We start from the raw sequence: 15,979 nt of genomic DNA, 5'->3' as shown, positions 1-15,979 counted from the left end.
CAGGCTGGGCCGGTCGAGCTCGCTGGCAGGGCTCTGGAACCAGCTGTCAACCGGCAAGTCTCCCGCTCAGGGCTAGGGGGACCGCCCCGCAGAGAGAGGGCAATGAAACCTGGGAGGTCAACGAGGACAGCTAAGCAACGTGCTCAATGCATGCACATCAACCACAAACTAAAATGACATCTACTAGAACAGAGCAGGCCACCATCACAGATCTCATTCTCAGAAAGACGCTATTTTAAGGGTGCTGAGTATGCCTAGATGAGATTTCTCAGCTCTCCCAGCACAGCCCAGAGCCCTGGGAGAAGCAGCTCAAAAACTCAGCACAGGAAAATCAGATCGTTTCCACACCCCAAATTTAAAGAAACTGCTGTCTACTAGATAAAGTTCTTATATGTAATAAAGGCGCAGGATTACAGAGGAAAGTATTCTTTTAGAAGAGATAATATTACCTCTCTATCTTCAGAATCGCCTCCTTCCAAAGCCAGCACAGTAGCTCCATTATGAACTGCAGATTCTTAAAGAGAAAAACAGCAAGAGTTAGCTTCATCTTTCCTACTGCTTCCTTCCTTCATTGAATTACAATTTAATTACCAATACTTCCATTGATTTTATTCCTGAATGATATATTTCTCAAAAAGCTTACTCTAGCCATTTCCACTAGAGAACATTTAGTAAAACCTTCTCAATTAATCAACCATAACCTATTACTGTTGAAAGGACATGCTTTCTTCATATTTTCAAGAGCAGGGAACCCCCCACCTATATCACACACACACCTATTTGATATAAAAAGAGTATTAGTTTTAATACATTTGAATAAAAGTCATATGTAAGAAATAAATATGAATCTCAATAATAAATTGTGGCTGATAACAGATATAAAACTCAACCAATGTGCATATATGTTTAGATTTTTCTTATACTTATCCTTAGGAGGGGGAAAACAAATCTAATCCTCCTGGCTTTTAAATTCAACAACTTTACATGTGGTTAAAAAACAAAAAGCAAAAACTAAGCTTAGAGGCAAACAAAGAGGGATTAGATTGTTTACTGTTTAACATTTTCTTTATATTTGTATGTTTTCTAAGTCACTGTAATGCTTCAGTTCTTGGTCATACATACTCCATAAGGCCCAATCAGTGACAGGGAACACAAGTGCATTACTTAAAAACAATTATGTATTACTTCATATAATGTTAAAAATCACCATAATGCCTTTGAAAGTATTCACAGAGAAGCATTTATTCTATGGCAGGCTGTACTAACTTGAGCTACTTTCTGTAGAATTAGCTTTTTTTTTCTTTGGAGGGGGTCATACAACCATCTTTTTTACTTAAGAAAATATTCATCATCACGAAATCCCTACTAGACAACACAAATATTCTGCACAACATATTTTTTCTCATAGCCTGTCTCATAAGTTTGTACTCAGCAGCCCCTATTTTGATGAAGAGTGACATTTTGTGCACACCTGTATATCTATTGTCATTAAGAGTTTAGTACCCATGACTAGAGCTGATACTCCCACTAAATTTATTCTTAAAAGAACGAAGTAAGGAAAATAATCAAAAACTGGAATTTGGTATAAACATTTCCTTTAAATAATGATTCTATTTCTATAACATATCATAACCTTTGTTTTGCTTTTTATGAAAAGCACTGAGTTCATAAATTTCACTAACCTTAAAAAATAAATTATTCAGTGTATTTCCACGAATCAAAAATTTTTCTATTTACTAAACCTTTGTTTAATGCATTGGTAAAATTTTAACAACCAAAGGCCTCAAGAGATACTCTCTACATTCTGTATTTAGTCCGTCCCTATTACCAATATAACTGCTTCAGTAAAACAAACGTGGATGCTATTTTGAGTTTACTCCATACACAAGCACAACTGTGCAGACACTCACTTGGGGGTGAGCGTGGGGATGCGCAAGGACAAATTTCAGGCAACATCTGGAGGAACCCCATAGTTCAGAAGTGAACTTAGCTGAAAATATCCAAATGTATCATGGAAGCATCACACTTACAACCTCCATAGAAAACGGAAATGATTCTGTTTAAGGAAACACAGAAGGCTAGTTAAATACTTTTGGGATATTAGATATGAATATCTAATCTAATTTTCTCCAAGGTATCACTCTATATTACTGCAAATAAACAAGGAAAGGCTGTATCAAGGTGTGGAATATCATTAGCCTGAGAAAAGGCTAGAAAAATGGATTACATAAATGATAACTGCAGGAGAAAATTATATTCTCTTCTCCTGAACAAATGTTAAGTGCATCCTTACTAATAAAGATTTAAACTTAAATTCCAATAGAATATACTGGTTTTCAATTTTGAAGCATCTAAGTTAATTTGCCAAGCTAACCTGGTATGTAGGTATACTCTAGCTATAAAAATACTGTAGGTTTATGCAGAAATAAGTCATGAGTGTCACACTCCAGAGTAGTGCTGTGAAAGCAAACTGGAGGCATTACTGAACAAGAAAAAAATAATTGCAAGATTTTACATCTTCTTAGAGTTGTATCAGCTGCCATTGTATTAAGATAATTATTCTTTATGAAACAGCTAACAATTATACCAGAAAGATGTTAAAGCTACAGGAGTCGTCAACACAATGTTGACATTGAAGGGAAATACACAAAGATACTGAGATATTACCACACAAAACAGGCTGTGCTATCTCAAGAGTTAAAACGTTACTCCAAATATGATACTGTTTTCATAATCCACTTTAAAGAACATGTTTAATTCACTAAGGATTACATGATTTCATTTACTTGCACATTATCAACCGAAGAACACTGAAATTTTCCCTAAGATTTCTATAATTAGAAATATATTAATAATTATTTAGTGTTATTCATTAAAACAGATGATAGGTAATTAGTTCATATTCCTATTTCATTTCTTTTAACACAGCATATCGAATTTGAAAGTAATATTTGGATAATAGCACAGGGATGCTGATCTTAGCTGCCAGAAAAAAAATTTTTTGATGGGGGTGTTGGGAGGGTAAGCAAAGCAATTATCTGAAAATTAATGCTCTTGTTTTACTTTCAGCAAATGAATCTAAATAAGTCATTCTCTGATTTTAGTTTACCATGTAATTCTAGCCAGCTAATTATCCCTGGAGTCAGGAATGAGCTGTGACTCTACACCTGGCCTCTCCGATCAGACGCCTATGGCCTCCTCCACTTTCATTTCCTCTTTCTACAGTGAGTTTTAATATTAAAGAAAAACATTCACACATCTTATATACACACTGATGGACAGCCAGCTTCCAGGAAATCATGAGCTACAAAGAGAGGGGGGTAATCTTAATGCAATACTTATGTTGAAGGGTATTAGGTGCTGGGTAAGTCAAGCATCCGTTCTGCTATTGTTTTTGCACTCAGAGATTTGAAGTAAAGGACAGTAGTATTATTTTAGTAGTCACCCAGGTTATGAATCAGATCCTTAAACTAAGAAGAGTCTAAATGCACTATCTTCACTTGTTCATCAGTTCAAATTTACAGAACCCTATTTTGGAAGAAATAAAACCGTTTTCCTTTATTTCCGGCAATTAAAAAGAGGCATTTCATAAATAATGTAGCTAAGTACTTGATCATAAGAAAAAAGAAATTGTTTCAGGTCATTAAAACGTTCTAGGAGACTGTTTTCCAAAAACTGAAGGGGCATACATTTCTTCTATATTTACCTTTTTATTATATTCCTGGTTCCTGCACATTAAGCACACCTTCCTCTACAGATTTTTTCTGAACACCAACCGTTTGCTTAAGAATATACTACTCTATTTATGTTTTTCTTTCTAAAACAGGAACCATTATTCCACAAAGATAGAGCACAAAGAAAGCTGACAAAGGCATTGCCAAAAAGCCACAAGTAGTATTAATACATGCCAGAACACTTAGCACTGAACTATCATTTCTCTCTAAAACTTCTGCTGCCAAAGGGCTCACAAAATCTGGGAGCTCCAAGACAGGTTTCTAGTGCAATTAAATTCTCCAAAAGCAAAACTGTACAAAAATATGCCGCCCTTCTTATGTCACCATTTTATAGACATTTTCTCAGGATCTTAATTAAGATAACGATGCACACCTGTGTCAACATTCTCTGGCAAGACAGCCTTATCAATCATAATCCTTTAAGTACACTCCAAAACAGCAAAGCGATATGACAGAAGCAATCTGTTGCCTTTCCTAGCGTCAGTGTTGTGTCTCTCCTACAAGAATGATGAGAGCTTTAAAATACAGCAGATCTACTTTTATGAGTCTTTAAAGTTTTAACTGTAAACAGTTATTACATTAAATAAACAGGCCTAACCTCTTTTGCACTTGATTTAAACAATGACAACTGTACAGCCAAAACTCGAAGAGCAAGCTCGACGCCCGTGTCTTGGCAATACAATTGTGGATCTTATTTTAAAGCTTTAAGTTTTAAGAGTTATGCCTAACAGGATCCGTGCAGACATGACAAACCAATAAACCCTTAGGAAGTTTTAAAATTAGAATTCTTAAACATTTTACGTTAAGAACAATCAGGGCATACCTATCCCTAGTGTAAGTTAAAATGTTCAGAAAGATACAAACGCAATAGTAAGCCAAAAAGAAAGAGTCGTCTTGGTAACCTGGAACCAGAGGGAGCTAGCTTCCACCTCTGCTGGGGGAGAAAGCTTCAGTGACAAGAGACCAGTTAAACTACTGCTAAAAGTAAGCAGGCTCCCAAACGGGAAAGCTGAAGAATAAATGGGGCAATGGATGGTGGGTGGGGGTGGGGGGGGAGGGGAACTTATCCGTATCGTCACTACTACCAAGACAAAAAGTTAAAACCCCGTGGCTACCAGAAAAAACGTGAAAGCTTTCACATGAAAACGGAGAAAATCCGCCAGATGCTATCTGAATCCCGTCTGCCTGCTAATGATCAGCTCTTTCCTTCCACATATTAACACAAGTCTATCTCAGACGCCGGGCGGCCCGTGGCCAGCCGAGCAGCAGAGCCATCAATGTGCAAATAAAGCAGAAAATAGAGACATCCTTAAGAAATGAGTCTTAAATTTGACGTAGAGCGGAGGTGACAACCACAGCAACAGAACCATAAACTCTATAAATGCTTCAATATCTTTCAGGATTCTCTCCAGTCCTTGACACCAAAAAGGCAGTAGAAGAAAACGGGGGTAGGGGGGGAGGTTAAGTGTAGTGGGGGGATAGCCTAGCGGCCCAGAGTGGCAGGATGATGTAATGAGGATGTCTGTGTGACAGACTCAGATTCTCGGTGGCACAAACCTCCAAGGCTCCACTTCAGAAATCAGCATCCTGGACGCGAGCCGAGGGGGTGAAGCTGCCGCGCGTGGATGGAGGAGACACGCCCACGCGCGCCCTCCCGGGGACCGTCACATCAGGAGAAGCCCGCCCAACATTCACGCGGCCCTTGCCCACCGGGCGCCCGGGGGTGCGCGGGGCACCGCCGCGTCCATCCGGTTCTCGAGAGGACGCGGACGCCGCTCGAAGGGCAGGAAGCCCGTCCGCGAAGGGGCGGGTACGCGGTGGCACGGGGGACCCGAGGCTCACCTCTCCTCCGCGGCGCGGGCGTGCGGGCCTCGGACGCTCCCTCGTGGCTGGCGCGAGCCCCCGGCGGGCGGCGCGCGCGGGCCGTTATCGACCGTTAGCGCGAGGGGCTGCTGCGACGGCGGCGGCGGCGGCGGCGGCAGCGGGCGGAGCCGGGGGCGGGCGCAGGGGAGCAGAGGGGCCGCGAGAGGCGGGAACGACGGAGCAGGGAGGGGAAGCTCCGGGGAGGACCTCCCCGCGACCACCCGGGAGGACACTGCCCCTTGGTTGCCTGAGAAGCTGCCACTGGCCGGCTCCGCGCAGTCCTGGCCACTCGGCCTCGCCTCAGTCTCGGCCGGTAGGCTGCCACCTCAGACAGGTTGTGCCCGCCACCGCCGGCTTCCCGTCTCCATGACAATAGGGCGCCGACGCCCCGCCCAGCCCCGCCCCCTGGGCGCCGTGACTCGGAGGGAAGCGGGCTCACGTCGCCGAAGGGCGGAGCCAATAGAGGCCAGTGTCCAATTAGTGAAGGCAGGGAGGAATGGGGCTGGGCGGATAGAGAGGTTGTCTGAGAACGTCCGCCTGAGAGGCGGAGCCTGGGGGAACTGACGGAGGGGAGGAGTCAGCGCGCGTGCGTGAAGTCGCGCTGCACAGAGTGTGCGAGTGTGCAGTGTGTGTGTGTGTGTGCCCGGACTGGAGCTCAGGAAATAAAATGTATCTCGCCTGTCAGAGTCATTGCGGGAAAGTTTGTGTGTTGTCATCGGCTTGCGTGTGACCCCCATTATAAAAGGCCACAAAGTCCCTGATCTACTGGGCTTTAGTGGAGTGCCCAACACTATGCCAGCCCGTGTCCCGGTTCGCCAGCGCCCCTGTCTGTTCCAGAGTTCAAGTGCTTCTGTGCCTTGTGGCGGCGCGGGGTGGAGGAACAGGCAAAGGGTCTGTTTTGTGTTCTGTGTGGCCTTCGTGGGCAAGGGCTCGGCCTGTGACTCAGTTGTGTGTATTTGCCTTTACAGCTCCTCACTGGACAAACAGTGGTTAAGTTGGTTACTCCTCCGCGGAGCTTTAGCAGTAGAACGTGGGTGGGTGCTCGAGTGCATGCTAAGGGGAAGGAGACCCTCACTCTCCTCCACCACCAACCCCGGTCTGGCGGAGCTACGTTTGGGTGATGCAAAGCCCCGAGAAAGAGGCAGCGATCTATGGCGGGAGGGTGTTAAGTGGAGTCCAGGGACCTACTCCGGCGTAGCTGCTTCTCTGTCTGGCTGCTCTGGCCCACTATCTCTGCAGAGAAAGGCTACCCCGTAGTACCGGGTTCCCAGTGTCTCCTCCTTCGCAGTCTGGCGGGGAGTTGGTGGAAGGGAGGCCGGGCCAGAGACGTGATGTCCAAGGCCTGTCTCTTGCCCACCTGCTGCTACTGGCGGAGAGGGACAGTCACCCCGGACTCCCTGCGTCCTCGACGCGGGCATCCATCTGGCTCTCCCAGGGGCCTTCATTCCGGGTCTCCAACTCACTCTCGGGTACCCTAGGTTGAGGGAGAAGCCAGGGGGGGGTCTGCAGCGATCCGCTTTGGAACTCAGCCTCCTGGCGAAGGAGAATCCGCTAACTCCTTGATTTGCTGTGGCAGAGCGTTCACTGGCGCGCGGTCCGCGGCCTCATTCCCTTTGTGCTTCCGAGCGGCCGGACCCAACACCAAGGCCCGCCTTGCATCGGAACCGCCGCTCCACCCCGACTTAGCAGGGCAGGAAAGTTGGAAGAGATCGGTGCGCCCGTGATGTGATTGTCATCCTGGGGCCGGCGCTCGAGAGTCTGAGTGAGGGAGAGAGAGGGAGAGACCGAAGAGGGGAGGGGGGAAAATAAGAGGAGGGGGGAGAGGAGGGCCGCGGAGGAGAGGCGGGCACGAGGGAGGGGCGAGGGGAGCGCCAGCGAGCGGGAGAAGGAGCCGGGGAGGAAGAGGGAGAGGGCGAGGCGCGCCTGGCGGCCGGGTTGGCTGCGGCCGCCCAGAGGCTCCTGCCAGTCCTCCCACCGACTACACCCCGGGAAGGAGGAGCTTCAGGCGCGCACAAGGCGTCAGAATCCTCAATTTCCAACTTAGCATCTTGGCAGGACCTTTGCGAAGCCAAAAGGAGAGCCCCCCAGTGCAAAGAGCGAGGGGGAAAACAGAAAGCAGCAAGGGAGGGGGGGAAAAACCCTGCCGGGGCGAGTGAGGCGCGCAGAGGAGCGGGCGCAGCGGTCGCAGCCGGCGGCGCGCGGGAAGCCAGCAAGGAGGCGCCGCGGGCCGGAGCCCGGGAGCCAGGACCCGAGGAGCAGCGGCCCGGGGCAGCCGGAGACCAGGTGCCCGCCCGCTCGCCCTCGCAGGGCGCCGCCCGGCTCGTTGGCGGCCGCGGCGCGGAGCGCCCCATGCCCGTGTGTGGCCATGTCCTACCCGCAGGGCTACTTGTACCAGCCATCCGCCTCGCTGGCGCTCTACTCGTGCCCGGCGTACAGCACCAGCGTCATCTCGGGGCCCCGCACGGATGAGCTCGGCCGCTCGTCGTCGGGCTCCGCATTCTCGCCCTACGCCGGCTCCACCGCCTTCACGGCGCCCTCGCCGGGCTACAACTCGCACCTCCAATACGGCGCCGACCCCGCGGCAGCCGCCGCTGCCGCTTTCTCTTCGTACGTGGTGAGTGAGCGGGAGCCGGGGTGGGCGAGAGCAGCTGGGGCCGCGCGGGGCAGGCGGGGGCTGCGGGGACACGGGCCTCGGCTCCACCGCGGACCACCCCCGCCGAGCCTCGCGGCCCCTGCAAACTTAAGCGATTGTCTCGCTCGACTTCGCCCGGGCCTGGGGCTCAGGAGTTGCTCGGAGAGAAGAGCCGCGTCTTGCTCGGATCGCGGAGTTGGCGGAAAGGGTTTTTTGGGAGAGAGATCGCTGCAATTAAAGAACAGCATTTGGTTCAAACGTGAGCTCCAGGCCGCCGTGTACATTTACTTTATTTATATTTTATTTTTGGTCATTTGGGGAAAGTAGTTCAAAAGAAATAGACCTGAAATCTGAATAGAAGCGTGCTAAGTCTGTGTAAATGTGTTTGGCCTCGCCTTTAATTAGTCCTCCAAAATGTTGCAAATCCGTAATCCTATCTTCGCAATCCGATTTGGAGGTATTAAATTTCTGAAAAGTCGGCCGAGCTGCGGTGCATCCGGGATTTTTCGGCCGGGTGCACTTTCTGGAAAAGCGCCGTGGCTTCGGTTTGGGATAACACTTTTGGAAGGGTGGGAGCACCGGGACAAGGCTTAGCTTTTCGTTTGTCTTACTCTGTAGGGAAGCAAAAAAATGCCCCGACTTCCTTTGCTCTCCTCCTCTTGCTCCTAACGTGCAGCCACTCGGGCGCGGAGCGCAGAGTCGCTGCCGCTGCCCAGGCCTCTCTCTGGGTAGAGGGCCTGGCTGCGGTGGCCGGATCTGCGCACGGGGGGCGGACGTGCTCGGGCAGACGGGGGCCTACTGGGTGCCGCCGAGGCCAGGAAGGTTTCAAGCGACCCCAAGGACTGGACTCAGGAGTTGGCGCCCCCGCTGCCCTACGAGGAGGAGCGGTTGCACTGGGGTCTGAGTCCTCCAGCCCTACCCTAGTGGAAGCCGGAGTGCGGCCCTTGCAGCCCAAAGACCCCTGGGCGCACGCAAAGTGTGCTTCGGTCGTCCAGGTGGCACTGGGGATTATGGCCCACTCTCACTTTCTCTCTGCCTGTCCCCTGCAGAGCTCTCCCTACGACCATACACCCGGCATGGCAGGCTCCTTGGGGTACCACCCCTACGCTGCGCCCCTGGGCTCCTACCCGTACGGGGACCCTGCGTACCGGAAGAACGCCACGCGAGACGCCACCGCTACGCTCAAGGCCTGGCTCAACGAGCACCGCAAGAACCCGTACCCTACCAAGGGCGAGAAGATCATGCTGGCCATCATCACCAAGATGACCCTCACCCAGGTGTCCACCTGGTTTGCTAATGCGCGCCGGCGCCTCAAGAAGGAGAACAAGATGACGTGGACGCCGCGGAACCGCAGCGAGGACGAGGAGGAGGAAGAGAACATTGATCTGGAGAAGAACGACGAAGATGAGCCCCAGAAGCCCGAGGACAAGGGCGACCCCGAGGGCCCCGAAGCAGGTTGGTGGATGCGGGAAAGGGTGCGTTGAGCGGGAATAAGAAGCAAAAAGCAGTGGAGTGGGGGATGCCTGGAGAGGGGGCCCACAGGGCCTGGAGGTTGGGGGCCGAGGTCTTTGCCTTTGCGGGCGGGGACCTGGTTCCCCTCTGCGCGTCTAATCGCCTGGGTTTCGCCCGCAGGAGGAGGAGAGCAGAAGGCGGCTTCAGGCTGCGAACGGCTGCAAGGGCCGCCCACCCCCGCCGGCAAGGAGACCGAGGGCAGCCTCAGCGACTCGGATTTTAAGGAGCCGCCATCCGAGGGCCGCCTCGACGCGCTGCCCGGGCCCCCCCGCGCCGGCGGGCCCTCCCCAGCCGGACCTGCGGCAGCGCGGCTGGCTGAGGACCCGGGCCCTCACTACCCCTCGGGCGCGCCGGCTCCGGGCCCGCACCCAGCTGCGGGAGAGCTGCCCCCCGGTCCCGGAGGGCCCTCGGTCATACACTCCCCGCCACCGCCGCCTCCACAGGCGGTGCTCGCCAAGCCCAAACTGTGGTCTCTGGCGGAGATCGCCACATCCTCGGACAAGGTCAAGGACGGGGGCGGAGGGAGCGAGGGCTCTCCGTGCCCACCGTGCCCCGGGCCCATAGCCGGGCAAGCCCTAGGAGGCAGCCGAGCATCGCCGGCCCCGGCGCCATCGCGCTCACCCTCGGCGCAGTGTCCCTTTCCAGGCGGGACGGTGCTGTCCCGGCCTCTCTACTACACGGCGCCCTTCTATCCTGGCTACACGAACTATGGCTCCTTCGGACACCTTCACGGCCACCCAGGCCCAGGTCCAGGCCCCACCACGGGTCCGGGCTCGCATTTCAATGGATTAAACCAGACCGTGTTGAACCGAGCGGACGCTTTGGCTAAAGACCCGAAAATGTTGCGGAGCCAGTCCCAGCTAGACCTGTGCAAAGACTCTCCCTATGAATTGAAGAAAGGTATGTCCGACATTTAACGCGGGCTGCGTCGGTCCCGGACTTTCCTAATTTATTAAAAAACATGGCCTTGGCAGTTATTTTTCCATCAACATGAGAGAAAAACAAAACTACCCCTCCTATTAAAAAGTTTATAATTCATGGAGATGGATGACATAAAAATGTAAACATCTCCACCTAAACACAAAAATGTCTTAACCAACCGAAAAGGAAAATTACAAAAATGATTTGTATTAAATCTTACTCTGTATATTTAATGTAGCATTTTGTATTTAAATTGATAATTCAATATCTTTGAAGTAAATTATGAAATTAAGACACCTGTACAGGCATTTAATGGTTTTTTTGTAATATAAATATATACATTTGTGTTGCCCCCAAAACTGTTTCATAGTTTAAAAAATACAAGTTTAATTTAATTTTTTACACCTATTGATTTTTCTGGGTATGAGCTAAAGTATTATTACAGAAAGGAAACAGGTTATACACTTAGATTTAAAAAGTAAAAGAAACTGCAGCCGCCTTTGTAAAATGCAAAATATTTAATTAAAAGAGATTTTAACATAATCAGAGCCACTCATTACTTTTTAGAAGCCTCAATAAACTGTCCATCGCCATGGACGAAAGGTGCAAACTGCAACTTTTTCCCCCTCGAAGTGGGGAATGAAAGGTTCTACGAAACCTAGTGTGCCAGCGAGAAACTGTAATTAAGCCTCAGCCCCGGGGAACCTGGCCCTGCCCGGAATGCAGATTTGGTGATGCGGGCTGCTTGGGGGAGATTGGACCCCAGAGGAGAGAGGAGAGAGACCCAAGTGTGTGCCCAGAAGGGAGAAGAGATGGCAAAGCCAGCTAGAGACACGCACCACCCGAGCTCCATCGCTTAACCTAATTACTTCCAATCAGTGTCGTGTTTTATGCAAAGCAATCAGCTGGTGAACTTTGCTAATGAGTTCGATTTTATGCCGGATTTAGCCCTTATTACTATTTCAAAGGTGCTCTGGGCTAATGCTGGCGGGGAGCGTTAGGGGATGCCAAGGAGAAGGCTTTCCCAAGTCAAAGTCTTCTCTACCCCTTCAAAATTGGCCGTTGATCTCTTCGCTGGATTTGATTAAATTAGTAAATGTTCCATCCGATACCGTGCGGGTGGTATGCGGCCGGGTAGATCCCGGCGCAGCCTCCGGGCTGGGGCGGCGGACCAGCGAGGGGACGGTTCCCCCCTTTCACAGGTAGGTGTCACACTTGTCCTGAATTACAAGCCTGCACTTTGCAGAGTCGGAGATTGGAGACAGAGTGGGCAGAAGTGGGGGAGGGAGCGCCACAGGCGCTTGGGGGAAGCGAGGGGAGCCCCGAACAGACCAGAAGAGCCCCTACCGCCCCACCCCCACAGGCCCCTTTTTGGACAAGGGGGCCTTCAAAAGTTCGAGGATATTTGCCTAGATAATGAGGCCGTTGTGGACTTGATCAGGCTTGTCCTCACTTAAGCACTTTTCCCATCTCGGATTCAAGAGTCCGAGTAGCTACAGAAAGTATTTTTGAGGTTTTATTTTCTCCATTCAAACCGGCATATTTCATATTAAAATGAAAAGTCAGGTTGCGTCTCAATCCCAAATGAGGAAGAGCTACCGCCCTGCGTATGAGGCCCGTCAACTCTCTCCGATGCTCGGGTCTCCATTTTCCGCGGGAGATGTGGAACCTGGGACGTGTGGAATTTCGTGGGAAATTTTCAGTGATCGAGGGAGGGGAGGGCTTACAGCAAAAATATATCTCCGCGAGAGGAATTAATTTGCTCTATTAAACCCAAGCCTGAATGTAGAGAGGATGTGTTTGCACATAACACCGGTTTAATTAGGCTAAATCAAAACGCACATATTTGCATTTCTACTCAAGATTACTTTAACCCTGCTTGGTTTAAAAAACACAGCCCAAACTTTCACCGGAGTTTTTGCTTTTGCTGCTTTCTTTTTTACCCTGCAACGGAGCTCCTTTAGCTTATTCGAATTTAAACAAGTTTGAAAGCAGCATTGTCCAGATGTTTTCGAGAACAGCAGTCGACTTCAGAGTATAAATTAGTGAGAAAATTCACGCAGGGAAAATGGTTTCAAAGCTGGAAGTGTGAATGATTAAATATGCATGAGACGATCGTATTTTATTTTGTCCCTTTAATTATAAATGATTTTTTAAACAATTGAATTCCAGAGATGACTTTCCCTACCCCCCGCGCCCCAGCTCCCTGCATCCACTCCTCCAACAGCCCTGTTCACAATCAGCTTTTCCCCCCCTGTTGAATATGCAGCCCCAGGAGTCACCATCTCTTCTAAAAAAGCCAGAAGAATAGGCCAGTCCCCTTCTCTTAAGAGAGAGTTTAGGGACGACATCAGCTCTGCGGGGTTTGGAAGCACTGGCCCTAAACCCTGCCCAACGATTTTAAAAAGAAAATTACAGGCCTCCTTGTGTTCCCGGGAATATGCAAATAGCACGGCGCGGGCCTCCCGGGTCTGATTGCCCAGGCTCGGGGCTGGGAGCCGAAAGCCCGCGGGGCTGCCTGGGAACGGGAACCGCGCACTGGGGAGCCCGCGGCGTTTCTCCCCAACGAGGAGCTGCGCAAGGCGCCTCCTGGCTAGGCAGCGAAACCGCCAGAGGCTGGAAGGCTGGTGCCCAAATCGCTGCCCCCTGCTCGCATCCCTCCTGCCCTTGGCCTCTGCAGGATCTAGGGTTTTCTTTGCGTACTTTGTCCTAAGTACAAGCCCCAAATTAAGTTTAGGGTTTTCTCCTTTGCAGAGCTGAGTTTCGCTGGTCATTGGTTTTTCTGGTGTCTAGAGACTTTTAAGTTTGGGGGCGGCCTGCCGGGCAGACCCAGGTACGGACATTTAGGAAATGCTTCCCGCGTTCAATCCCAGAAGTAGCTGCATGCCTGTAAGGTCCCAAGTCCCTCCTCGAGGCTCGGTGCCTCCGCTTGGCCGCATCTTGGGCCGTGTCGAAGGCGATGCGCCTTGGGGTTGCTGGGGGAAATCTTCAAGCATGTGCCAGGATCGGGGCTTGTTCGCAGACTTGGACTGGGGCGCGGAAGTTACGTGAGGCAGCGCCTAAGACACCTCGGTGCTGGGGCTGCGTGGGCATTTGCCACCTGCGCTTGGCTGCGCTGGTTCCATCCCCTAACCAGAGCCTAGCTTGGCACTTAGCGACTAGAAGTCGCTGAATCCCTGGCAGTGAGACCGAGGGATCACTGAGTAGGGTCCATGCAGTTAGCCTCCTGAGGCAGCGCCAAAGCGGGGACCGGTTGGGTGCAGGGCCGAATCAGTTTCGGGATTTGGGGTGAGGAACCAACAACCCAGTCAGTCCCCGAGGGCGAATACGCGGGCATTGAGAAGAGGCTACGGAAGGTGCCCTTCCCCCTTTCCGCTCCTCGGATCGGGATGCCAGCACCCGAACTCTTGTTCCCCGGGCTGGGTGAGGGGCCTCCATCAACACCTTCTAGTTTGCAAGCCCCTCGGGGCCTCTTATTGTCCGTAATGTGCGCAGCCCTTGGAGCCTGGAAGATTGGGGGCTGGGAGGGTGGGGTGAGGTGGTCGTGCTCGCGGTTTCAGAATGGACCGTACCTCCCAACCCTCCTGTCCCCCACAAGCTGCCAACTCGGGCGGAGGCACAGAATAGTGCCTTGCAAAGGGCCCAAAGTGAAAGGAATGTGATTGCGCTCCCAAGAGGGAGCCGGAGGCGGATGCAGTTTAGGAAGGGCGCCGCCTACTGGTCCCCGGGCGCCACGCGGCTCGCAAAGAGGAGGAGTTAGGCGACGCCCGGCTATGCCCCCCACCCACAGCGGGACCTTAGCTCTGAACTCCAGGAGGGTGAAACGTAAACTGATTCGCCACCCTACTCGGTGCGGCCTGGGACCCTGGACCCAGCTAGAGTTGAGGATTCAGATAGTAGCGCCTGTGACTAGAAGAGTATTAGCCCTTCGGATTCCTGCCACGGCTTTGGGCACAGTCTCGAAAACCAGGCGGCAGGCAATTGAGAAATACGCCGGCGGCTGGAACAGCCTGCGGGTGGGGGCCGCAGCGGTGCGCAGCCCAGGCGATGCTGGTGCTCCCGCTTCCCTTCAGGTGCACGCACTTCCGTTTCTGCTGGCCTTTCCCCACCCGGCCTCTGGACCCCGCACAGTTTTGTTTTATCTGCGGTTTGGCAAGTCGGGAGTCTACCGCGCAGCCGCGCCCCCAAAGACCATTTCTATCTTTTCGCCCGTGGGTAGGACATGTTTAGGAAAAGGAAAAAACAAACAAACAAAAAACTACCCTCTAATTCTTCAAACTCTCCAGTTTCGCAAGCACCTTTAATGAAGTCGGCGTGGCAAAGCAGGAGGTGCTCACCTGGACGTCCCCCTCTACCTCTCTAGAAGCGCTAATGGGTAGTTATCAACCGGTCTCCGTGGTGCAAGGATGCTGGGAACAGCGGGAGAGCGCCTTCTGCCTGGCTCTTCGCATTCCTTGCCACTTGGCTACCAAATAGGAAAATCGGCCTGACTACGATCTTACCTCCTGCCCTTCCCCCAAACTGGCCAAAGCGGGGGGACTGTCCCTAGACCCACGCCGTGGGTCTCCCTTTTGGACTAGGCCAGAGCTGGTCTCCTTTTCGTTTTCACGCTAAATGAGACTTGGGTCCCAGGCACAAGGTGGGGCCCAGGTTGTGGCCTAAAAAGATCGCGTCAGGGGCCGGGCTGCAGCTCTAGCTGCACACACCGCGCTGACCGGCCCCTCTAGGGCACTTTGGGAATCTCCTGCCTCCAGTCGGCCGCAAGCCCCAGTCCTGGGTCCCCAAGGCCGCTCTCCCGGCCGCTCTCGTTTCCGGCGCCCGGACGAGCCCGGCGCTCTCAGACGCCACTTTTCCCAGTGAAATCTGCTTTTATTTGCTCCGAGCAAACCCCTGGCTCTCAGCGCTCCCGCCTGATGGATGCAAATGTAAATGTGCACTTATTTAATTGGATCAGGCCCCAAGATAAAAGAGATAAACGGCTCCCCGTTTGCTAACTTATTTTCCGAGGCATGCAGCGCCGCGTGGAGGGGAAGCTAATGAAGGAGGGGCGCGTCGCTGGGTGCTCGAGCTCTCCGCGGCCGTAGCGCGCTGGCCGGTTGGCTCTGCTGGGGCGGAGGCTCCTTGTCCATCTCCCTAGGCCTGGGCCCTGCCCACCCGCTAGTGTCCCCTTGGGACCTTCTGGGCACCACGGCGGGAAAGTGAGAAGGCACCGCGTCGGCTTCGCGCTTGCAAATACCCAAGCTCTGGCCACAATGTTCTGCGGTTTGTTACCCTCTCTTTACTTACCCAACTCACCATACTGAACTCATACTGGCCG

The 15,979-nt window shown here is 51.7% G+C and overlaps 1 protein-coding gene and 1 long non-coding RNA gene across 7 annotated transcripts in view; one reads left to right on the top strand and one right to left on the bottom strand.

The window, feature by feature from the left end:
• LOC105097510 (uncharacterized) overlaps nucleotides 1-5,645 on the bottom strand; it is a 47,233-nt gene extending 41,588 nt beyond the window's left edge. For 4 of the 6 annotated variants that reach the window (XR_004138920.2, XR_004138919.2, XR_010382302.1 and 1 more), the window contains exons 1-2: nucleotides 5,577-5,645; nucleotides 450-514 (exon numbers count right to left, since the gene is read on the bottom strand). This is a non-coding gene — a long non-coding RNA (uncharacterized LOC105097510). Of the gene's footprint in view, nucleotides 1-449; nucleotides 515-1,910; nucleotides 2,032-5,291; nucleotides 5,368-5,576 lie in introns of those variants that run through there. The other 2 variants (XR_010382301.1, XR_010382300.1) reach the window with 2 other exon arrangements.
• Nucleotides 5,646-7,509: 1,864 nt separating this feature from the next.
• On the top strand, nucleotides 7,510-11,205 carry IRX5 (iroquois homeobox 5). The gene is made up of 3 exons (XM_031458430.2): nucleotides 7,510-8,211; nucleotides 9,279-9,684; nucleotides 9,862-11,205. Exons 1-3 carry the CDS (start codon nucleotides 7,963-7,965, stop codon nucleotides 10,656-10,658), a joined length of 1,452 nt encoding a protein of 483 aa, XP_031314290.1. The 5' UTR covers nucleotides 7,510-7,962; the 3' UTR covers nucleotides 10,659-11,205.
• Nucleotides 11,206-15,979: the final 4,774 nt, after the last annotated feature.

This window comes from Camelus dromedarius, chromosome 9, assembly GCF_036321535.1.
Source record: "Camelus dromedarius isolate mCamDro1 chromosome 9, mCamDro1.pat, whole genome shotgun sequence".
Classification (NCBI taxonomy): domain Eukaryota; kingdom Metazoa; phylum Chordata; class Mammalia; order Artiodactyla; family Camelidae; genus Camelus; species Camelus dromedarius.
This window is presented reverse-complemented; position numbering and strand designations above follow the sequence as displayed.

Excerpts from the sequence above, each read along its gene's own strand:
- IRX5 (XM_031458430.2), top strand. The coding sequence starts at position 7,963 with ATGTCCTACCCGCAGGGCTACTTGTACCAGCCATCCGCCTCGCTGGCG. Across the intron at positions 8,212-9,278 it reads CCGCTTTCTCTTCGTACGTG|AGCTCTCCCTACGACCATAC; the intron begins GTGAGTGAGCGG and ends TGTCCCCTGCAG. Across the intron at positions 9,685-9,861 it reads CCCCGAGGGCCCCGAAGCAG|GAGGAGGAGAGCAGAAGGCG; the intron begins GTTGGTGGATGC and ends TTTCGCCCGCAG.